This window comes from Notothenia rossii, assembly GCF_949606895.1.
Source record: "Notothenia rossii genome assembly, chromosome: 2".
NCBI classification, from domain to species: domain Eukaryota; kingdom Metazoa; phylum Chordata; class Actinopteri; order Perciformes; family Nototheniidae; genus Notothenia; species Notothenia rossii.
In genome coordinates, this window is record NC_136904.1 from 51952184 (window position 1) to 51972432 (window position 20249).

At 40.7% G+C, this 20249-nt stretch overlaps 1 protein-coding gene across 2 annotated transcripts in view; it reads right to left on the bottom strand.

Annotated features, from left to right (window-relative positions):
• Positions 1–20249, bottom strand: part of arnt2 (aryl-hydrocarbon receptor nuclear translocator 2) — a 143452-nt gene that overhangs the window by 17604 nt on the left and 105599 nt on the right. For both annotated transcript variants that reach the window (XM_079664798.1, XM_079664797.1), the window contains exons 16-17: positions 17985–18123; positions 16881–17031 (exon numbers count right to left, since the gene is read on the bottom strand). In XM_079664798.1, coding sequence (XP_079520924.1) covers positions 16881–17031; positions 17985–18123 — 290 coding nt within the window. The remainder of the gene's footprint in view (positions 1–16880; positions 17032–17984; positions 18124–20249) is intronic.

Sequence of the window (20249 nt, forward strand, 5' to 3'; positions counted from 1 at the left end):
GAGCTGGCAGCAATGCGGCCGATGAAAGGGACGACGACAGGGAGCGATCTGTTCACGGAGGTAAATGCGTGCATGGACACGCTGGGACTGAAATGGGACAGACTGGCAGGTGTCACAACAGACGGTTGTCCAAATCTTACAGGTAAAAATGTTGGACTTTTGAAACGTATGCAAGATAAAGTGACTGAAATCGACGCAGATCAGAAATTGGTATTTTTGCATTGTATTATACACCAACATGTGTTGTGCAAGTCAGTGCTAAAAATTCACCATGTTATTGATGTTGTTACTAAAATAGTAAACTTCATCAGGGCACGGGCATTGAATCACAGACAGTTTGTTGCACTTTTGGAGGAGCATGAGACTGAGCATAGTGACATCGGCTACCACACAGCTGTCAGATATCTCAGCCTGGGCAAAGTGCTAAAAAGAGTTTGGGACCTGAAAGCAGAGATTCAAGAGTTTTGTGAGAAGAAAGGCAAAGACATCCCAGAGCTCTCAGACGAGGACTGGATGGCAGATTTTGCATTTGCTGTTGATGTGACTGCACTGATGAATGAACTGAACACCAAACTGCAAGGCAAGGGCCTTTTTGTTCATGAAATGCACAGCCTGGTGAAGACTTTCATGAGAAAGATGCAGTTTCTTTCAAGCCAACTGGAGAGCAACACTCTCACTCACATGCAAACCCTGAAAGAAGTCACACCATCAGCTGATCACCTCCGCAGGTACTCATCCATGTTAGGAGCATTGCATGGTGAGTTTTCAAGGCGATTTGAAGATCTCCGAACAATCGAGGATGAAATGCTCATGATTTCCTCTCCCTTTACCTGCAGTATGGATAATGCACCCAGTGATGTTCAGCTGGAACTCATTGACCTGCAGTCTGATGCAGTACTGGCAGAGCGCTTTAAGTCAGGATCTCTGCTGGATTTCTACTCTTCTCTCGAGGAGGAGAACTTTCCAAACATGAGGAGACATGCTCAGAAGATGTTGGTTCTCTTTGGCTCTACCTACATATGTGAACAAACATTTTCAAAGATGAAGTTTATGAAATCCAGGTATAGATCCTCTCTCACTGATGATCATCTGTCAGCTGTGCTTCGCATCTCCACCTCAGACATTCAACCTGACTTCGATGGACTCGTTAAAGCCCAGCAGAGACTAGATTTCTCTCACTGAACAAGAAAAAAGAACTTAAAAATACCAAATGAGGTGGTTAGACTACAAATGTAGGCATGTAAAGGAACCAACTAGCAGTGAACTGGGACACTTTCTTTGGAAGCCTTTTCTCAAAATCACAGTTCAGTGATGTTCAGTGACAGTTCAATATGATGTATCTTAATGAATGTTTGGAGCACAAAGACAATGTTGTGATGTCTTAAGAATGCTAAGAACCTTTACACAACTTTCCAACAGTATATGAAACTCAAAATGTGTTTTGTAGTGAATGCGACTGAAAATGTTCACTAATATGAGTCAGAAATGGTGAAAAACGTTCACATTTTGTTTACCATTGTTTTGGGAAATTTGATTGAATAAATTACATTTTTTGTAAGGCAACCTCACTTTTTCATTGCTCAACTATAACATATACTCTTACCAGCTTGTCAAAACAATGCTATTTACTGCTTTTTATAAAGAAATACAATTAATATTATGCAGAATTGAGTTCAGCCTTTTGGCCCGGCCCTCCACAATATTTTTTGTTTCTCATGTGGCCCCATGGAAAAAATAATTGCCCACCCCTGCTCTACAGTGACATGTTTTTAAAAAAATAAAATGTTTTAGGTTAGTGAGAATTCCATTTATGTTGGAAGAGTCACGAAGAAACTTGCATTTTAATAGGACATTTAATGTTCATTTCAGTATTTACTAGTGTCTTGAAAGGGTCCTCTCCTGCTGATGTTCAGAAAGCTCTCTATTTGTTTCGTACTGTTTGTGCTGCACCCTCTGTCCTATTTGTAAAATTAATAACATAAATGTGATGTTATAATTTGTATGCATGTATATCTGTTGTATACTGCATGTTTATACTTGAAAAATAAAAATATTTCAGCATCTGAAATAACTTCAAGCCTTATAGGTGATCACAGCTAACTGCCTGCCGTCAGATTTCATTTAAAGAACAGGTCTGATTTTAAACTTGTATCTTCAGTAGACTCGACTACTGCAATGGTGTCTTCACAGGCCTCACTGCTTTCACACCGTCTACAGTTTGATTTGCATAGAGGGAGCTCTGTGGCTGAATAGCCAGCGATTAGGTGTGGCCCATTTATCATAGGTGATCAGAGCTACATGTGATTCACATGGGGGATGGGCACATAAGGCACACACACACACACACACACACACACACACACACACACACACACACACACACACACACACACACACACACACACACACACACACACACACACACACACACACACACACACACACACACACACACACACACACACACACACACACACACACACACACACACACACACACACACACACACACACACACACACACACCTGTAACTGCCTGCCGTCTGATTTTAAGACTTTCTGCGCTCATAAAGAATGATAAGAATAATGCGTATTGAACTGGTTTCATTAATTAGTGAGTTTATGTAACACTAGAACCGCCAATCGGGTCAATTTGTGTGATGTGGTGTGTGTGCAATGTAACTTTTTTCAATAAAATATTAAAGTCTCCCAGTCCGTGACTTTTCCTGAAAGTGTGTTATGTAGCACCCTATGTTTTTAAAAATTGCATTCTAATAGCGGGATATGTTCATGGCCATGTTGCCATTTGAAACATATGAGAACATGGTCAGAATCACAAACTGGAGCGGGAGCAAAGGGGAAATGCCCCTTCCCCTCAATGTGAGGCAGACACTTGAGTCCAGTGTCTCCCGTCGGTTCCCAGGCCTGACCACGGACCATTGGCATAAAATTAGCGAAGAAACATGGTTGTCATGGTTACCCTTCTGTTTATTCTCCGCGGTGGGGGCCGAGCAAGCCCCCAGGAAGTGCGCCAGACTCTTGAGTAGAATATTCGTCGTGGCCAAACGGCGGTACTACACTTCCTTTAGGTTGCTGGGCCCGGAAACACTTTTTCCCATTGACTTACATGGGGAAAGAATGGTCTGTAAATCATTGGATACTTTTTTTTAAACTAAATAAACCACCCAGTATGAACACTTGTATACAGATGGAGCGATTCATTTCGGACAGTTTGAAACGCGAGGGCCGTGATTGGTACGTGATCTGCCCTCGCTCAAGGGAAAACCTCCAGCTTGACTTGAGACCGCAGCCGTGATAGATAAATGTATTTATAATGAAGCCAGCTGCAATGGATCATTGATCCACCAGGAGGTGCAGTGGGGTTCCACACTGGAGCTGATGTGAAATAAAGTCAGATACAGTACGCTGGATGTACAGCGGAACTTTGTTAAGATCCATATGTCACGGATATCATACTCTGTGCTAAATAAGAGACATGTAATCATTTACAAAACATCACCATGTTGTTATTTAACAAAATAATGTTGTTTAGTCGAAAAAAACGAACGGGAGGAAATGCAGCCTGGATCTCGATTTTTAATCCTAATTTAATCATCATCTTCACCACGATCATTTATGTTTATGTTCGCCGAATTGACATGAAATCACTGACACATATGAATATACTGTATTCAACTTCATTAAAACGTTATTAACGTGCCTAAACTCAGTAATTCACCAAAAATATGTATATTTTAATGGAGTTTCGTCGGTCGATCAGGATCCCAAAGTGTAGCGGAGGGATCCTCATCTGGATGAAGGGTGTTATTTTCCCCATAAAGAACAAGTCGCTGCAAATTATCCCGCTTATTACATGGCCACATTCTCAACAAAGTAACGACATGACTCCCAATATTAATTGAAATGCTTTTATGGATTTAGAAAATGTTTTTATTGATTTAAAAAATTGTTGTATGTATTGATTTAAATTCACATGCATCCGCTAAGAAAAATAGTCCGTTGTTACAGTTTTTTAAACAGTCTGAATGAAACGGCAGCTCTCAGCTGTGTATTTACACAACTAATGGCCCATCAACCACAGCTCTCTCCCCCCCTGATCTTTCTTCTCCAGCATCTAAATTAACAGTAGGTTACTCTGAGTGACCATAGACTGTATGTGACAAGCTTACAGTTAGTGACGTAACAACACCATAAAAGCTGGTGGGTTGAAAGCAATACGGGAGGTAAAAATAACTACATTAATTGTGACTTATTTATTGTGGCTTTTATGTTTTTAGGTATAACATTTTATGTCATTCAGGCTTATAGTTCACCCTTCTCTAAAAGCCTTCAACAATGACAATATTCATTGTAATTTAATAAATCCTTCCAACACACATTGTAAAAAATAGCCTACTGTAAGTTAAGAAATCATTTCAATATGTACATCTTCTGATGTAACAACAATAAAATTATAAATAGTAACATAGCTGAACATGGTATTGCACATTTAGCTTTGAGTGTTACTGACCTGAGATGTTTTTATTACATGAATTAAGGTGACTGAGGCTTTTTAACCTACAGGGATGCAAACTCATCAGGTATGAAAAAGGTGACAAGGATCCGAGCCCCCGGCTCCCCCACCCCACGGAATGACAGAGGATTTTAGCAGTCAGAACAACTAAAGCAGCAGTGTTAATAATAACAGAAACGCCAAAGAGTCACATAATAGAAATATATAAAAGCATTTATTCAAATTGTGGAGTAGTCAGTTTATAATTTTGGCAGCACTGTTGAGCATTTTGAAAATGTATTTTCAGGCCTCTGTGCAAGGCTTAAGACTTTTTATCTTTATAGCCACATGGTGTAAAGTAACTAAGTTCATAAACTCAACAAGTACTATACTTGGGCACAATTTTGAGATACTTGTACTTTATTTAAGTATTTCAATGTTTTGCTACTTTGTTCTTCTACTCCACTACAGTTCAGAGGTACATGGTGTACTTTGACTCCACTACATGTATTTAATACCTTTAGTTACTTCACAGATCTGGATTAATTAAGTGAAATATAATCAAGTGTTAAATCAGACTTTAGTTCCACCTGGAGTAAATCCACAAGCTACCCTGCAGTATACAAAGTCATTCAAACTAGCTGCACCTTTAGCAGCTTTGAGAACACTTTCATGATCAATCATTATAAAACATATCATATCTATTGTTCTGAAATGGACCAATCTGCACAATGACTACTTTTACTGTCGCTACTTTCACTATATTTTGATGATAATACTTTTCTACTTTTACTTGAGGAACATTTTGAATGCAGGACTTTTACTGTAACAGAGTATTCCTACACTCTGGGACTATTACTTTTACTCAAGTACAAGATCTGAGTACTTCTACTTTTACTCAAGTACAATATATATACTTATACCACCTCTGTTTATAGCCTATGAAAAAACTATTAGAAATAGAAGGCTAAAGCTAACGTTAGCAGATAGTGACAATGTATGCTAGCTAGCTAGCTCAACGATTCCTTAAATAATATTGCCACAGAAAAACTTTTCAGTTCACATCACGCTCTGCTGCTCCGACAGGGAGCTCTGCTCTGAACACCTGAACGGCCCGTTCTAACAGCTGTTCACCAGCGGTCCAGTCTGTGCCACAGTGACTCCGGACCCACAGTTAATATTAACGAACGCACCCGTAGGTAATGTAGCTGCTGAAGCTAGACCATCATCGCCGAGCAGCAGAGCCTTATTATACATCCATGAGCAGAGCCGACAGGCAGGAAGACTCGTGCACACAGCTCGTACTTCATTATAATATATAAAAAAAGAACACCATGCGTGTCATGATGGCACATATCAGCTCACGGCCGCAGATTACTCCGGATCCCAGCCCCCCCCATACCCCAAAGATATTTGTATTGCAGATCTACATGAATTACACAAACGACTTATTTTGGATTCAAAACGGCAAATTTCGCCGAAAGGTGACAAGTTTGCATCACTGAACATAGACAGAGCACAACTGAAACATAACATCTGAAACGATGTAACAACATAATACACTTGTGGGGATGCTTGAGATGTGAGGAGTGAGGGACACGGCTTAGAACGGGCGTGTCGCCTGGCAGGACAGGAGAGTGTGTGCACCAGTCTGCCTTGATCTATGAATTCATGTCCGTGACACTCACTGCTGCCCACAGCTGTTTTATAGAAGGAAATTCCTTCACTTCATGAAAGTGTTTTAACCACACACACCTCTACTACACACACATGACGGGTGTTATTTTCCCCATAAGGAACAAGTCGCTGCAAATCATCCCGCTTATTACACGGCCAAATTCTCAACAAAGTAACGACATGACTCCCAATATTAATTGAAATGCTTTTATGGATTTAGATTTTTTTTTTATTGATTTAAAAAATAGTTGTATATATTGATTTAAAAAATAGTTGTATGTATTGATTTAAATTGACATGCATCCGCTAAGAAAAATAGTCCGTTGTTACAGTTTTTTAAACAGTCTGAATGAAACGGCAACTCTCAGCTGTGTATTTACACAACTAATGGCCCATCAACCACAGCTCTCTCCCCCCCTCCCCCCTTGATCTTTCTTCTCCAGCAGCTAAATTAACGGTAGGTTACTCTGAGTGACAAGCTTACAGTTAGACACAACACTGTCATTGCAAGTGACCCTCAGTTAGTTGACTTTTATGTTCAACTGCTAAATTCGTTACTGATAAAAAAAAAGGGCTTCTACTGTACCTAATTACCTTAACACTAGAACCGCCAGAGGTTTTTGTATAGGCCTACCTAAACCCGTCAAATCCCGCTATTAGAATGCAATTTTTAACAACATAGGGTGCTACATAACAGACTTTCAGGAAAAGTCAGGGACTGGGAGACTTTAATATTTTATTGAAAAAAAGTTACATTGCACACACACAACAACACATCACACAAATTGACCCGATTGGCGGTTCTAGTATTAAATAAACTCACTAATTAATGAAACCAGTTCAATACGCATTATTCTTATTCTTATCATTCTTTATGAGCGCAGAAATAGTCTTAAAATCAGATCTGTTTTTTAAATGAAATCTGACGGCAGGCAGTTAGCTCTGATCACCTATGACAAATGCGCCGCACCTAATCGCTGGCCATTCAGCCACAGACACTGTTCGAAATGGGGGGGAGCTAGGAGGAGCTTGGCTCCCCCGAAGAGGGAGGGAGCTCCCCTGAAGGCTGACTTTGAGATAAATAGGGGGAGCCCAAAACAGTCGTGCATATTTGTGTCACACAGATTAGAAATGTTGAGTTTCTGTAAATAACAGTTCTTGAAATAAATAATAGTTATTGTTCATTACAGTTTCTGAATATTTGTTTTATATTTGTGAATATGTCTGGGTGTTGCCATCTGTATGTGGCGGCGCTGCATTCTTACTTACGTTGCTATGATTATGGCGGTGATGCCGGCGCGGTATTTGAAATGTTCATATTGATATTTTTTTAACTCTGGCTGTGTAATAAAAAAATATGGCAAAACGAAAACAGCCAAGCGTCACAGCTTTTGGATTCACAAGCAAAGAAGCGAAGGAGTCTAAAAATGACAACGTGAACGGAAAACAACTTTTAGTTGGCCGGCTGTAAGCGGCGTTAGGGTCGAGTTTGACAGCTCCACACCGAGGGAGAGGCCTGCCGATGCGGAGCCTGAAGAGGCTTCAACAACGGCCACATCCGCCGGCATAGTGACACCGTCTGTATTAGTAGAAGAGTGTTTTTATAGCAATTGATCGCATCCGCGCTGCTGCGCCAGTCAACAGAGCGTGCGTGTGACATATTTAGAAGCAGGATGTGCTCTGAAAAATAGGGCTCCCCGAAAGCAAATGGGTAATTCGAAAACTGACAGAGCTCCCTCTATACAAATCAAACTGTAGAAGGTGTGAAAGCACCTATTGTTTTAAATTATGGTCGGAATGTGACCTGTGAGCCTTCTGAATTACCGTGGGACAGCACATTCTAAACTAAAATGTTCAATCAATAAAGTAACATCTTATCTTATCTTAATAATATCTTCATATTAATAATAATAATAAATCATACAGTATGTGTCCGAAAGGGAGCAGGAGGAAGCAAACACAAAAATATACTGCATATTAAAGCAAACGATTGTAAAGATTAAAGTATGAGCATAACAAATAAAGAAGTGTAATGTAAACATTTACATTATAATTATGATTATTTAATATATAAAGACTATATATTATTGAATTACAAGATTAGATATACTTTAGTTGATCTAAAATATTGATGTGTTAAAATGCTCTTCAAAACACAACTGAAAGTCCATGAAACTTGTCTTTCTGTATTTGTGAATGAAGCGCCAAACCCCTGGTTAAAACCTGAAATTGAAAATCTGGCAACGCCCTCTTGGAAAATAGTGGGAGGGCTTAACATTCCTCTATACTGGTTAGGGCTGGGCGATATGGTCTCTAAATGATATCGCGATATTTACTGACTATATCGCGATATACGATATATATCGCGATATTCTGAAATGTCCTCTAAAACACATTATTTAACCCCTTGATGTTTACAGTCACGCCAGTATGATGATTCTAGTAGTCCCTGCAACATATGTCTGCATTAAAAAAATCGACTAATAATGAAGAAAATTAACACATTTGTTGCAATAGTAATTTATGCACTAACTCCATTACTACTTGTACTACAACATTTGAATCATCAGTTCTTCCTCATTTTCCTCAATTGTTCATATTTTGTTTATTAAAATAATGATATTGTGGTCATTGTTAAAAAATGTCTGCTATTATTATGAGTAGTATTATTAGTATAATGCGCTTTCTGTCTTCCTGTCATTATCAGGAGTTAGACATGTAATGGCTATGTATTAGATTAGATTAGAACCTTCATTCTCCTAACCTGCTGGGACATTTCCCGATAGCCAATACCTTTTATATTTTCTACTCTTCACTTACTTGTCAGCATAGGTCGGCATTGATGTACACAGCCGACAGAAGACCTTGTTTATATTGGCATCCTATTGAGAGGTGCAGTGACGCGTCCTAAACCAGGAAGTAAGCTGCTGATAGCTGGAAATAAGGTCTGTGGAAAACAAACCTGTTTGATAAATGCACGTTTTGTTCAGCCGGATAATCTCCACATGTCTACCCTACTTTTATAATTTTCGAATCATAAATCTAATCGATAGATTATAAAGGGTTTTAGGATGCGTCACTGCACCACTAGAAAACAACTCCATCGATCAAGCTGGCTGAAACTTTCTCTCCCTCTTCTTCTCATGCTACCTGTCACTCTCCTTTAACTCCTCCGGTGACTTTCTTTTATTTGAAGATAGTTTTTTGCCCGGCGCTCACGGGCAGACGGGAGCCTGCTCGCGCTGGCTCCGCAGCAAACAGCGGTTTGCTTTTCACCCAACAACGACAACCGCCTCACGAAACGCTATGTTGTAGCGTTAATAAACGAAACAATTTAACAACATTGCTTGTCAAAATACCTATACCACAGGACAATTTTATTTTTTTTAAGCAATATTTTTAGTCGCCCGAGCGGGCAAGTGGAAAGTACATTATGCTGGCCCGGGGTGTCTAAATAGTTCTTCCGGGCCATTTATAATGTCGAACCCTGCTCTCTGTCACTGTGCATGTGTGTAATGTTTGTGTGCAAGTTAGACGGGGCCTGCGTGTGTGCCTGCGTGTGTGCCTGCGTGGGTGACTGTGTCTATGAGGGAGAAAGGAAAGCTCATTTTGGCCGCGGCGGAAAATTGATTTGACAACATAATACTCGATGTTCACGATGTGGTCATTTACGACATCGCATGTAGTGCAATCCACGATGTATCGTGTAAACTCGATATATCGCCCAGCCCTAATACTGGTCTTTGGCTGGTGGTAGGCAGGAAGCTGTAAGCTGGAGTCCGAAATTCAGTGCTCCATCTGTAGCCCTTATAAAAAACATTCGTTCCTCAAGTTGTAAAAATGTGCTAATAACGTTATTCTGAGAGTTATATCCCTTTGCATTATGAACGCGCATCTAACCCACGGGACCGCGCCGCCCGGCACGTTCATGTTACGTGTTCAGCAGGTTCAGCACTACATGCGTTTATCTTTACCCAGCGCCGTACTGAGCACTGAGAGTTACGTCATCTCCGTTCACTCCAATGGACCACTTTTTTACAGCAATGGCGGATCGTGGAGCCTCTCAATCGTTCCCCGGAAGTTAGCGCCAAGGCTAGCAGAGCTGTAGAGTTGCAGCATAATACACTGTTGGTGACGGACTTTTAAAGGTAAGAAGAAGTTTAAAGATTTATATTGCGGATATTATCAGTACATCTGATTCAAATTAACATGTGTATTAAAGGATGTCAGTGGATTATCCCTAAATTAGTAGATTTAGGGAACGTTTACAGATAACAGATAAAGCTAGGATAACGGATCAAGTTAGCAACACACGTTGAACAGCCTTTTAATTGTAAATTCCGTTCTCTTAATGTCATTTCGTCCAACGTTGTTGAATTAGAGAAGAGGAGCTTCTAAACGGGATTGTATGCGGGGGTGGAGGGAGTTAAATATTAGATCAATATAACTTTGGTGTGTGTAAGAGTGAGTGTTTTTAGCAGAGCCATATTGGGTCCTTGTGATTATGTTGATTATTACCTGTCTGTATAATGTTGCAGCTCAGCTGATTTTGGATTGATGGCAAAGGGAGAGGGACTTAAAGGCCCAGTGAAGTGCATGTTTTTGCACCAAAATGAAATGGCAGTTTCATTCCTTACATATCATTGTGCCTGTTCATGGCTAAAATAATTTTTAATAATTCATAATTAATGAATTAATGAATTATTAATTTTGCCGTCTGAGCCTAACGGAAGTTGCAGACGATAGTGGCTGTGACGTCACAAGATGTACCCAGTTGCGATTGTAAACATGGCGGAGACTCTGGAAAGTGATACTAGTGTGAGAGAAATGATTGATTTGGACAGCTTTTCGGACAGGATAGATGAGGAAAGTGATCAATCTGGTGCACTTTGAGGGCAACATTAAGAGATTTACGGATACAGCTCTCAACACTCATATGAAACATATATTTCAATAATCAAAAAACATTGGAATGATTTCTTAACCTATTTTATACAACTAATATTACATAGATGGAAATATTTGTTTACATAGATGACCAAACCCACTGAGATAACTTAGGCTACAGTTTACCTCCCTGAGCTGACGTTATCTCTCTCAGTCCCACAGGAGAGCACTCTCCCTCTCCTTATTGTTGAAACAGCTAATCTCCGTTAGCTCCGAGCTAGCACCAGATGCTAACAACAACCCTGTAACTCTCTCAGTCTCTCTTTCTCTCTCTCTCGAATCGACCAGTGGCCTTTATTTATCATGATCAATCAAAGAATCTCCGAAACAATGACACCAGCCAGGCTCACCTTCATCTTTTGGGAACAGAAACATCGCCACTTCGGCAGACTTGACATTACTACAGCCAGCGGCAATGCATCGTTTCCCCTGTGTTTTTCATCCCTCTTTCTTCACTGTCGCCTCCATTGTCAGGTTTTCTCGATTGGCAATCACTTCCAGTCGACTCCGACACACTTTCCAGGAAAATACTAGCTCAAAAACGTTGAGAAATTCGACTTTGAAAAAGAGAAAAAACGAACGGTGGTGAATGTAAACAGTGCAGCGGCGTCCATCTCGTGACGTCACGCAGTAGATCGCAAGCCACGCCCACGAAGGCGAAGGTCGACTGCAGATTTCCCCGGAAAATTCAAAACTCGTCAAATTTGTTGCTATTCCAACATTTTTTGATATGGGTTCCAATGGACAATTTTGGTCATTACTATACGTATTAGCATAACAGATCATGCACAGGTGCACACTTCACTGGGCCTTTAAGTGAGAGTGAAAACACAAGGTAAGTTTAATACTACTGTTTTATATAAGTAAGCATACTAAACATGCATTCTATCACTGTATTATATAAGTAATCTTGTTAGTAACCTACTGTATGGCAGGTGGAGGGGGAAAACTGCAAGACTGCAAACTCACAAGACAGAGAAATCAAAGTTTGTTCTCCAGAGAAGAGGTTGATTTCACTTCATTTATTTCATATTTTCTAAAGATGTGACAATGGCAAAAAAAAAAACTTGAGAGCTGTAACCAAGACAACATGAGTAGAGAGCCACCAAGGTTTTTCAAGTCCCTCTCTTACTCCATTTTGCCAACCCAAACTTCCAGGTACATGACGGGACACTAGGGCTGTGCAATTTAATCGATCCTGCGATATATATCGATATTTTGTTTCCCGAGAAAGTATCGATATTTCAGCCGCGGGTATCGATACATTAACTCCCATTCAAATCCCCCGTGTTCCGCCTGGCACTCTGCTCGCTGCCCATTCACCCCCGTTCGCTTTGCATGAAGAGTCAGCCAACCGAGCCGCTAGTGTCGCTGTAGAGCATTTCTAGATACACAGACGCCGGTGTCTTCTTCTCGCAGTGAGTGCGAAGCGGCTCAGTAGAATGGCGGCAAACATTAACCACACTGGAGAGGGTCTTCTCTACCGCCGGAGATATCGGCCCAATCCCAAACCACTCCCTCGACGAAGTGAACTCCGTCTGTAGCCACACTCGCAGCTCAACGAGGCTCCCTCCTGTCAGATGGAGGGAGTAAATACAGCAGCAAGCTTTGGGACGGCCTCCCCTCTCTCCGGCAGAAACAGGAAATGCCGTAACTGTATGTAACAACGGTTTCAAATCAACATCTCTTGGACAAAAAGTTTAAATTAATAACTCAAATAAAACTCCTAACATCTTTCATTGTGTTTCAAAGCTCTTTTAGTTTTAAACCTGATGTTTATAAGCTTCTTAGTTTTTGCAACGGTCTGTAAATATACACAACTTTATAATAAAATGCACACATTTACCTTTTTCTAGACTAAACACAGGTATTATCCTAAGTTAAAACATATGAGGTTATCATGAAGTAGTTAACATCGCAGTTTATCACTGGATGTTTGCTGGAACTACTTGTTAACAGCTTGACAGCAGCGGACACACACAGCGCGACTCCGGTCAGGTAGAGACCGGTCTCAAGTCAGCACCGCTGCAGACTCGCTGTTTGAGGGCTTGATAGCCCACTCCCCCTCCACACCGCTCCACACTCGTAGGCGGACCCTCGTCGTGAACGCGCAAACGGAGGGGTAGGGTGTAGGGGGCGGTTTGGGAATGGGCCATCTTCACTGCTCAGAGAAGTGCACTTCTCCTAGACCACGTTGATCAGATTATATTCCTGAACAAAAATCTGAAGAGAATGTAGATGCAGTTATTCAGAGAGGAGCCTTTCTGTTTAGTGTTTTTGGCTTAAATGTTACTCCTTTGGACTTGAATTATTGGCAGGTACATTTTACATTAAATGTTGTTCTTAGTGACTTGAATTATTGGCTACCTCATATTCTGTGTTAAGCTAAAAATGCTGTGAAAGAGTCTGTTCAGAACAGGCCACCTGCTGCACCTTTTTATTCTCCATTGTCCATTGTGATACTGCACTTTATGTACTTACGTTTCAAAGGCTTGTAAGCTACAGTTGGCACTGTTTCAATAAATGAAACACATTTTCTCACCACATGTTTTGAGTCATTTTGTCCAGCATTTGCAAGCTGTAGACTCTCTGTCTAGTCAGAGCCATATATTGTATAATTGATGCTTTCAGTTTTTAGTTGAATTAATTAAATCCAAGTCAATGGAACACTCACAAGATGTCACCAAAATCACACTGTCCCTTTAAAATCTTTCAGAAAATGATGTAAGTGTATCGAATTATATCGAATCGTATCGAATCGTATCGTTGGCTGAATATCGTGATATATATCGTATCGTGAGCTCAATATCGTGTATCGTATCGTGAGATTAGTGTATCGTTACAGCCCTACGGGACACCTTGCTTGTTTTTGTTGTTTGCGCTCCTCTGGCTGGGTGCTGGCAGGTGGAGGGCAGTGATGTTGGCAGGTGGAGGGGCAGTGATGTTACGGGTGGAGGGGCATTGATGTTAGCTGTTACACACCAGGCTCAAACTTAACACATTGCATCCTTCTTTGCAGTGTCCTTATTCCTGGAAGGGGAATCTGCAATTCCTGCAGAGTTTTGTAACCCGCTGATCCGCACGCAAAGCACATTTTTAAAGCCTTCTTAATTGTCTCATTGCTCCATTTCCTCCCCTTTGTGGTGAGTCTGCCTAATGCCTTAAGTTGGTCTTTTGAAAACGTTTTCTTATATTTGTTGTCCCTAATTTTCATTGTTTTCTTGAGAGCTGCATTTTCCTTCCTGATTTTTCTTAGTGCAGACTTTGCTTTTTTGGTGATTCCTTCTTGGCTCTTTAATTTTCTCTTACATTTTTTTAATAGATCTGTTTGACTGGCTGCTGGTTCCCTCGTATGCTGACTGGCTGCTGGTTCCCTCGTATAATGACTGGCTGCTGGTTCCCTCGTATGCTGACTGGCTGCTGGTTCCCTCGTATGCTGACTGGCTGCTGGCTGAGTGGGTGGTGTCCACCCTCCCTGTCTCTCCTCACTAGCCATGTCCTCTCTTTCTTCACCCTCACTTTCCTTTCTCTCAGTCTCCTCATCCCTTCTTCCCTCAATCTTTGAGACTAATGTAAGTAGAAGACATGGCACTGTAGATTTTCGAACATTAAAAATATTATACCACTTAAAAATAAGCAATATGACTTTTGTTACTAAGAGTTCATACTTATTATACCTGTGTCACCTTTCACACTATAGCTGTGATCATGAGCTATGGGCTTTGTAGATACAGGTCCCGGGGTGAATCGTGGTGCAGGGGCCCTTCTCTTTTTGACCACAGGGCGATGCACGAAGATGGTGGGTATAGCCTCTGCTCTCAGCCTAGTCTTGCCCTTTTTTGTCTTGACAAACTGGTCTGCATCAAAATGTGCCTGCGGAGTGACTTGAGGTTACTTCACACACAGAACAACTCAGTTTTGTCTGCCCACATACATATTCCATAGTGGTTGAATAAACGGTATTAGGAAACACTTTATACTTACTGGACATGTTATACTCATTACATACTGTATATAAAATATGAATGTGAGACAACTTTATAGAAATTCATATCACATCTGTTACTGATGCCATTTGTCATACTTTGTTAAACTCACAAATAATAAAGTTCCATAACTTCAGTTGGGAACAAAGACCACACCTCATCTCCCCAAGGCAATTTCCCATCCCATAGGTGTGCTATATAGGTGTGTATAACCCTTTCTCCTGTCTGTTACTTAAGCAATAGCTCACGACAGGCCGTGATATATGCTCATTATATCACAGCTAAGGGGCGTGGTTCGGCCCGACACAATTTGTTAACTGAACAATGAGTACTGTGTCTACTTTGTAAGAAGGGAAATAAACATACAAACCTGTTTTATCTTTCAAACAAAACAATACATGTACAAGACAGATCTACACTATTTGTTTGCTAATGGTTGTCTAAACTGTCCTATGACTTGCACAGATTAAGAAAAGGAAAAACTGTCAAGAAATAATAATTCATATAATAATTTTTTTTTTTTGGTCAACTTCAGGCAGAACTTTAATTCAATGTTCTGGGATTAAAAAGGAATGTGTGAGATGAAGCGTTTATGTGAGTAAGGGGGGGTTCATGAGTCAGCTGTTTGTGTCTAAAGTAGACCTGCAACAGTAAATGCTGGACACTATGTTTATGATACACAAACACCCACTAAGAAATGCCACAACAGATCTGTAAATGTTTATGTAATCAGTGTAAATAAAGTTAAAGTGCATGACTATGTTGTGGACTTAGTAAATAAACGTAATAATGATTACATTTTAACATTTAAAGTCTTTGTTTGGGACATTTTAGTGTTAAACTTCCAAACGGAGACAAAATAAATAAAATAATAAATTATATAAATTAATTAATTACTATTCTCCCCCAAAACATATTTATAGAAATTGCAATTAATTCAGAACGCTGCGGCCAGGATTTTAACAAACACAAAAAAAAGGTATCACATTTCCCCCCTGTGCTGGTTACCGTTGTCTTTCAGAACTGATTTTAAAGTGCTTTAATGATTTACAAGGCTTTACAGAACCTGGACCCTGCATACATCAAGGACTGCCTTTCATTTTGCACACCTACCAGGTCAGATCCTCCAATGCCTTTCCTTTGGAAGTACCTAAAGTATTTCACAATCTTGGATCTTTGAACAGCAAACTCCATTGCAGTTTTCAAAAGTAAATGAAAGACCTATCTTTTTACTTTGGCTTTTAATTTGAGGTAATTTTAGTGTTCATATTTCATTGTTTTATGGTTGATATTATTGATATAACTCTTTCTGTTTGTTTATTAGTTGTTTGTAATGATTTTTTTGTTTATTTTGTATCTGTCTTATTATCAGTGGTGCACATAACTGTGCGCATTTACGTACCGGCGGACTTGTGAAGCATTTCCAGAAGGCGCTTCGATCACTGGATGACAGAGCCGGTCGCCATGCACACAGACGGGGTTGCTATTAACGTCGGTGTGTACAACGAAATTGTGCCACAACTTCTGACGCGAGTTCCATGCGAGTGCTCCACTAGCGCCCACCCCTCCCATCAACGTTCAATACCACACCCCCAGCCACACTCTCCCCGTCGACATTCGCAAAACAGAGGGGCTGAACACATAACCTTGCGTGGGCAGCCCTGAGTACCAAACATTGTCTCCTGGTACTCATTTGAGTAACTCACCAAGAAAGCTATGTGCACCCCTGCTTATAAGAACGAAGAGAGAGAGGCTCACCAAAAGCTGTGCTGCGGTTGGTCAGTCCTGAGTAGGCGTTGCCACTCGGGGAGGAAGTGGCCGGAGACGACAGCGGGCTGTAGGAGGCGGGGTCCGTCTGGTAGCTGTGGCCGGAACCAATCCCAAAGGGGCTGGACTGGGCTTTACTGGACTGCATACACAGAGTGGATACACAGAGGTTAGCATCACACAAGATACAGGGTTCACCACTCAGTGCACTCTCATTAGTCTTTATTGGGGTACCTGACAAAAAAGGCAAAAATGTTAGTGATGTTAAAATTCATTTTTTTATTCACATGAAAATAATTATAATAAATTATCTTGGTCCATCTGCTCAACCCAGAAGCAGTAAACTCAAAAAAATCTAAAATCTAATCCAGGGGGGGGGTCGTTCCCTGACTCTCTATAATGAAGGTGGCAAAACCAGAGTAAGATAACCCATAGCGTGTGTTCACCTTGTAATCATGCCTTTGTTCAAATCTAAAAAGGGGGACATATGTGTTTTGTTTCGGGACAAAATACAACATTTAACACAATATATTATACTGAAATACTTGGTGAATAGGTAGGAATAGAATAATGGACAAGAATGTTTGGTTGCACATATCTATTACATACTTTTTTCCCATTCATATGAAAGTTAAGAACTAGTTCAAAAAGTAACTGAAATGTTTTTTAACTTCATAGACAATGTGAGGTGGCTCACAGTTGGAGTCGATAAAGGTTCAGTCTGAAATGCCTCATTCTTTATATCATCTGCATAATGTTTGATCAGAATTTCTCATATTTGTCGGGACATTGAAAATGTTGAAAACCTGACCAACATATAAAACATAACTAATAGGTTTGATCTGGACATCTGCTAACAGGCACCAGAGAGAATTTCAGGAGAAAATGAGTTGCTGAATGAATGCAATATTATCACTGGTTTTTGTGTGTTCGTGTGTGTGTGTGTGTGTGTGTGTGTGTGTGTGTGTGTGTATGTGTGTGTGTGTGTGTGTGTGTGTGTGTGTGTGTGTGTGTGTGTGTGTGTGTGTGTGTGTGTGTGTGTGTGTGTGTGTGTGTGTGTGTGTGTGTGTGTGTGTGTGTGTGTGTGTGTATTACCTGTCCAGAGAAGGGGGGGCGGTTGCCTGACCATGCCACCTGCCCTGGGTTTAGCTGTCTGGAGATCTGAGCTAGATTCTGATTGGACGAGCCTGATGGCTGTATGTCGTTGACACCGGGGACATGGATCACTGAGGAGCTGTGTTCACAAAGAGAGACCCACACAAGACAAATATGAAATATGATATTTCCTCCAGTGCTACCCCGGCTGAGGCCTGACATCATCACACTGCAGTGGTGAACCGTGACTTTTATACCTAGGCCCTCTGACCCCCAGTCCTTCCCTCGGAAAAAAAAAGAAAGAGTTATTATGTCACAGCGTATACTTCAGCGACTATCAAAACAACGGCCCGGGGTGCAAAACGCATCAGCGAAAGTGACCCTCAACCACACAAAACAACACCTGTATACAACCCAATTTTTTTTCTTTGAAATTGAAAAGGATATTGCATTGTGTTTGTTACTTTCGTTGCAGTTGTATGTCTTGAGTGTAATTTGGCATGCTTTATTTTAAAGGCGAGTTTACGCTGTTGACAGGAATTTGTTGTTGCTATGGAGACAAGAAAAGCTTCACAGCGGGCGGAACTTGTCATAAAGTCTGCGATAATAAAACCCACCCATTTAGAGGGAAGATATGATTGGTCAATTGTACTGTCATTTGACATTACTCTCTCGTTCAGTTACAATAGCGGGCCCTCTGTGAATTCATAGCAGGACCAACAATCAGCTCCTATCTTCTCCTCGCAGAGACGGCTAAAGGAGCTTCTTTCATTTAACCCTTCACATTCCAACAGAAATTGAACAGGCAGATTAGAAGGATTTATTTCTTTGGAAAAGTTATTTTAAATACAATTAAATCAAGTTATTTTGGCACAACTAATGAAAAATATTTGAAAAAAAATGTTTTATGTTTTTAAATATTATTTTTTAGAATATATTAGGCCCTCAGAGGGCCTAGAGCAGGGGTGGCCAACCAGTCAGAGGTTAAGAGCCACATTTTTTCTATGTTACTGCAAAGAGTCACATCAAACACACAGTCACTGATACCGCTTGTTTCAGTTTTTTGTTTTCTGGAGACAAGATTTCAACCACGTCACTGATGCATCTTTGTAGCATTGGGATATACAGGACTGTCTCAGAAAATTAGAATATTGTGATAAAGTTCTTTATTTTCTGTAATGCAATTAAAAAAACAAAAATGTCATACATTCTGGATTCATTACAAATCAACTGAAATATTGCAAGCCTTTTATTATTTTAATATTGCTGATTATGGCATACAGCTTAAGAAAACTCAAATATCCTATCTCTAAATATTAGAATATCATGAAAAAGTATACTAGTAGGGTGTTCAACGAATCACTTGAATCGTCTAATTAACTCGAAACACCTGCAAGGGTTTCCTGAGCCTTGAAAAACACTCAGCTTGGTTCAGTAAACTAAATCACAAGTATGGGGAAGACTGCTGATCTGACTGTTGTCCAGAGGACCGTCATTGACACCCTCCATCAGGAGGGTAAGACACAAAAAGAAATTTCTCAAAGAGCAAGCTGTTCACAGAGTGCAGTTTCAAAGCACATCCACAAAAAGTCTGTTGGAAGGGGGAAATGTGGCAGGAAACGCTGCACAACCAAGAGAGATGACCGCAGCCTTAACAGCATTGTGAAGAAGAGTCGCTTCCAGAATTTGGGGGAGCTTCAAAGACAGTGGACTGAAGCTGGAGTCCAGGTATCAAAAGTCACTGTTCACAGACGTGTCCGGGAAATGGGCTACAATAGCCGTATTCCCATGGTCAAGCCACTTCTGAACTCAAGACAACGGAAGAGGCGTCTGACTTGGGCTAAGGAAAAGAAACACTGGACAGTTGCACAGTGGTCCAAAGTCCTCTTTTCAGACGAAAGCAAGTTTTGTATTTCATTTGGAAGTCAAGGCGCCAGAGTCTGGAGAAAGGCTGGAGAGGAGCAAAATCCAAGTTGCTTGAAATCCAGTGTGAAGTTCCCACAGTCAGCGATGGTTTGGGGAGCCATGTCAGCTGCTGGTGTTGGTCCACTGTGTTTCATCAAGCCCAGAGTAAATGCAGCTGTGTACCAAGAGATTTTAGAGCACTACATGCTTCCGTCTGCTGAAAAGCTCTATGGAGATGAGGAATTCATTTTCCAGCATGATCTGGCACCTGCCCACAGTGCCAAAACCACCAGTAACTGGTGTACTGACCATGGCATTACTGTCCTCGATTGGCCTGCAAATTCCCCTGACCTGAACCCC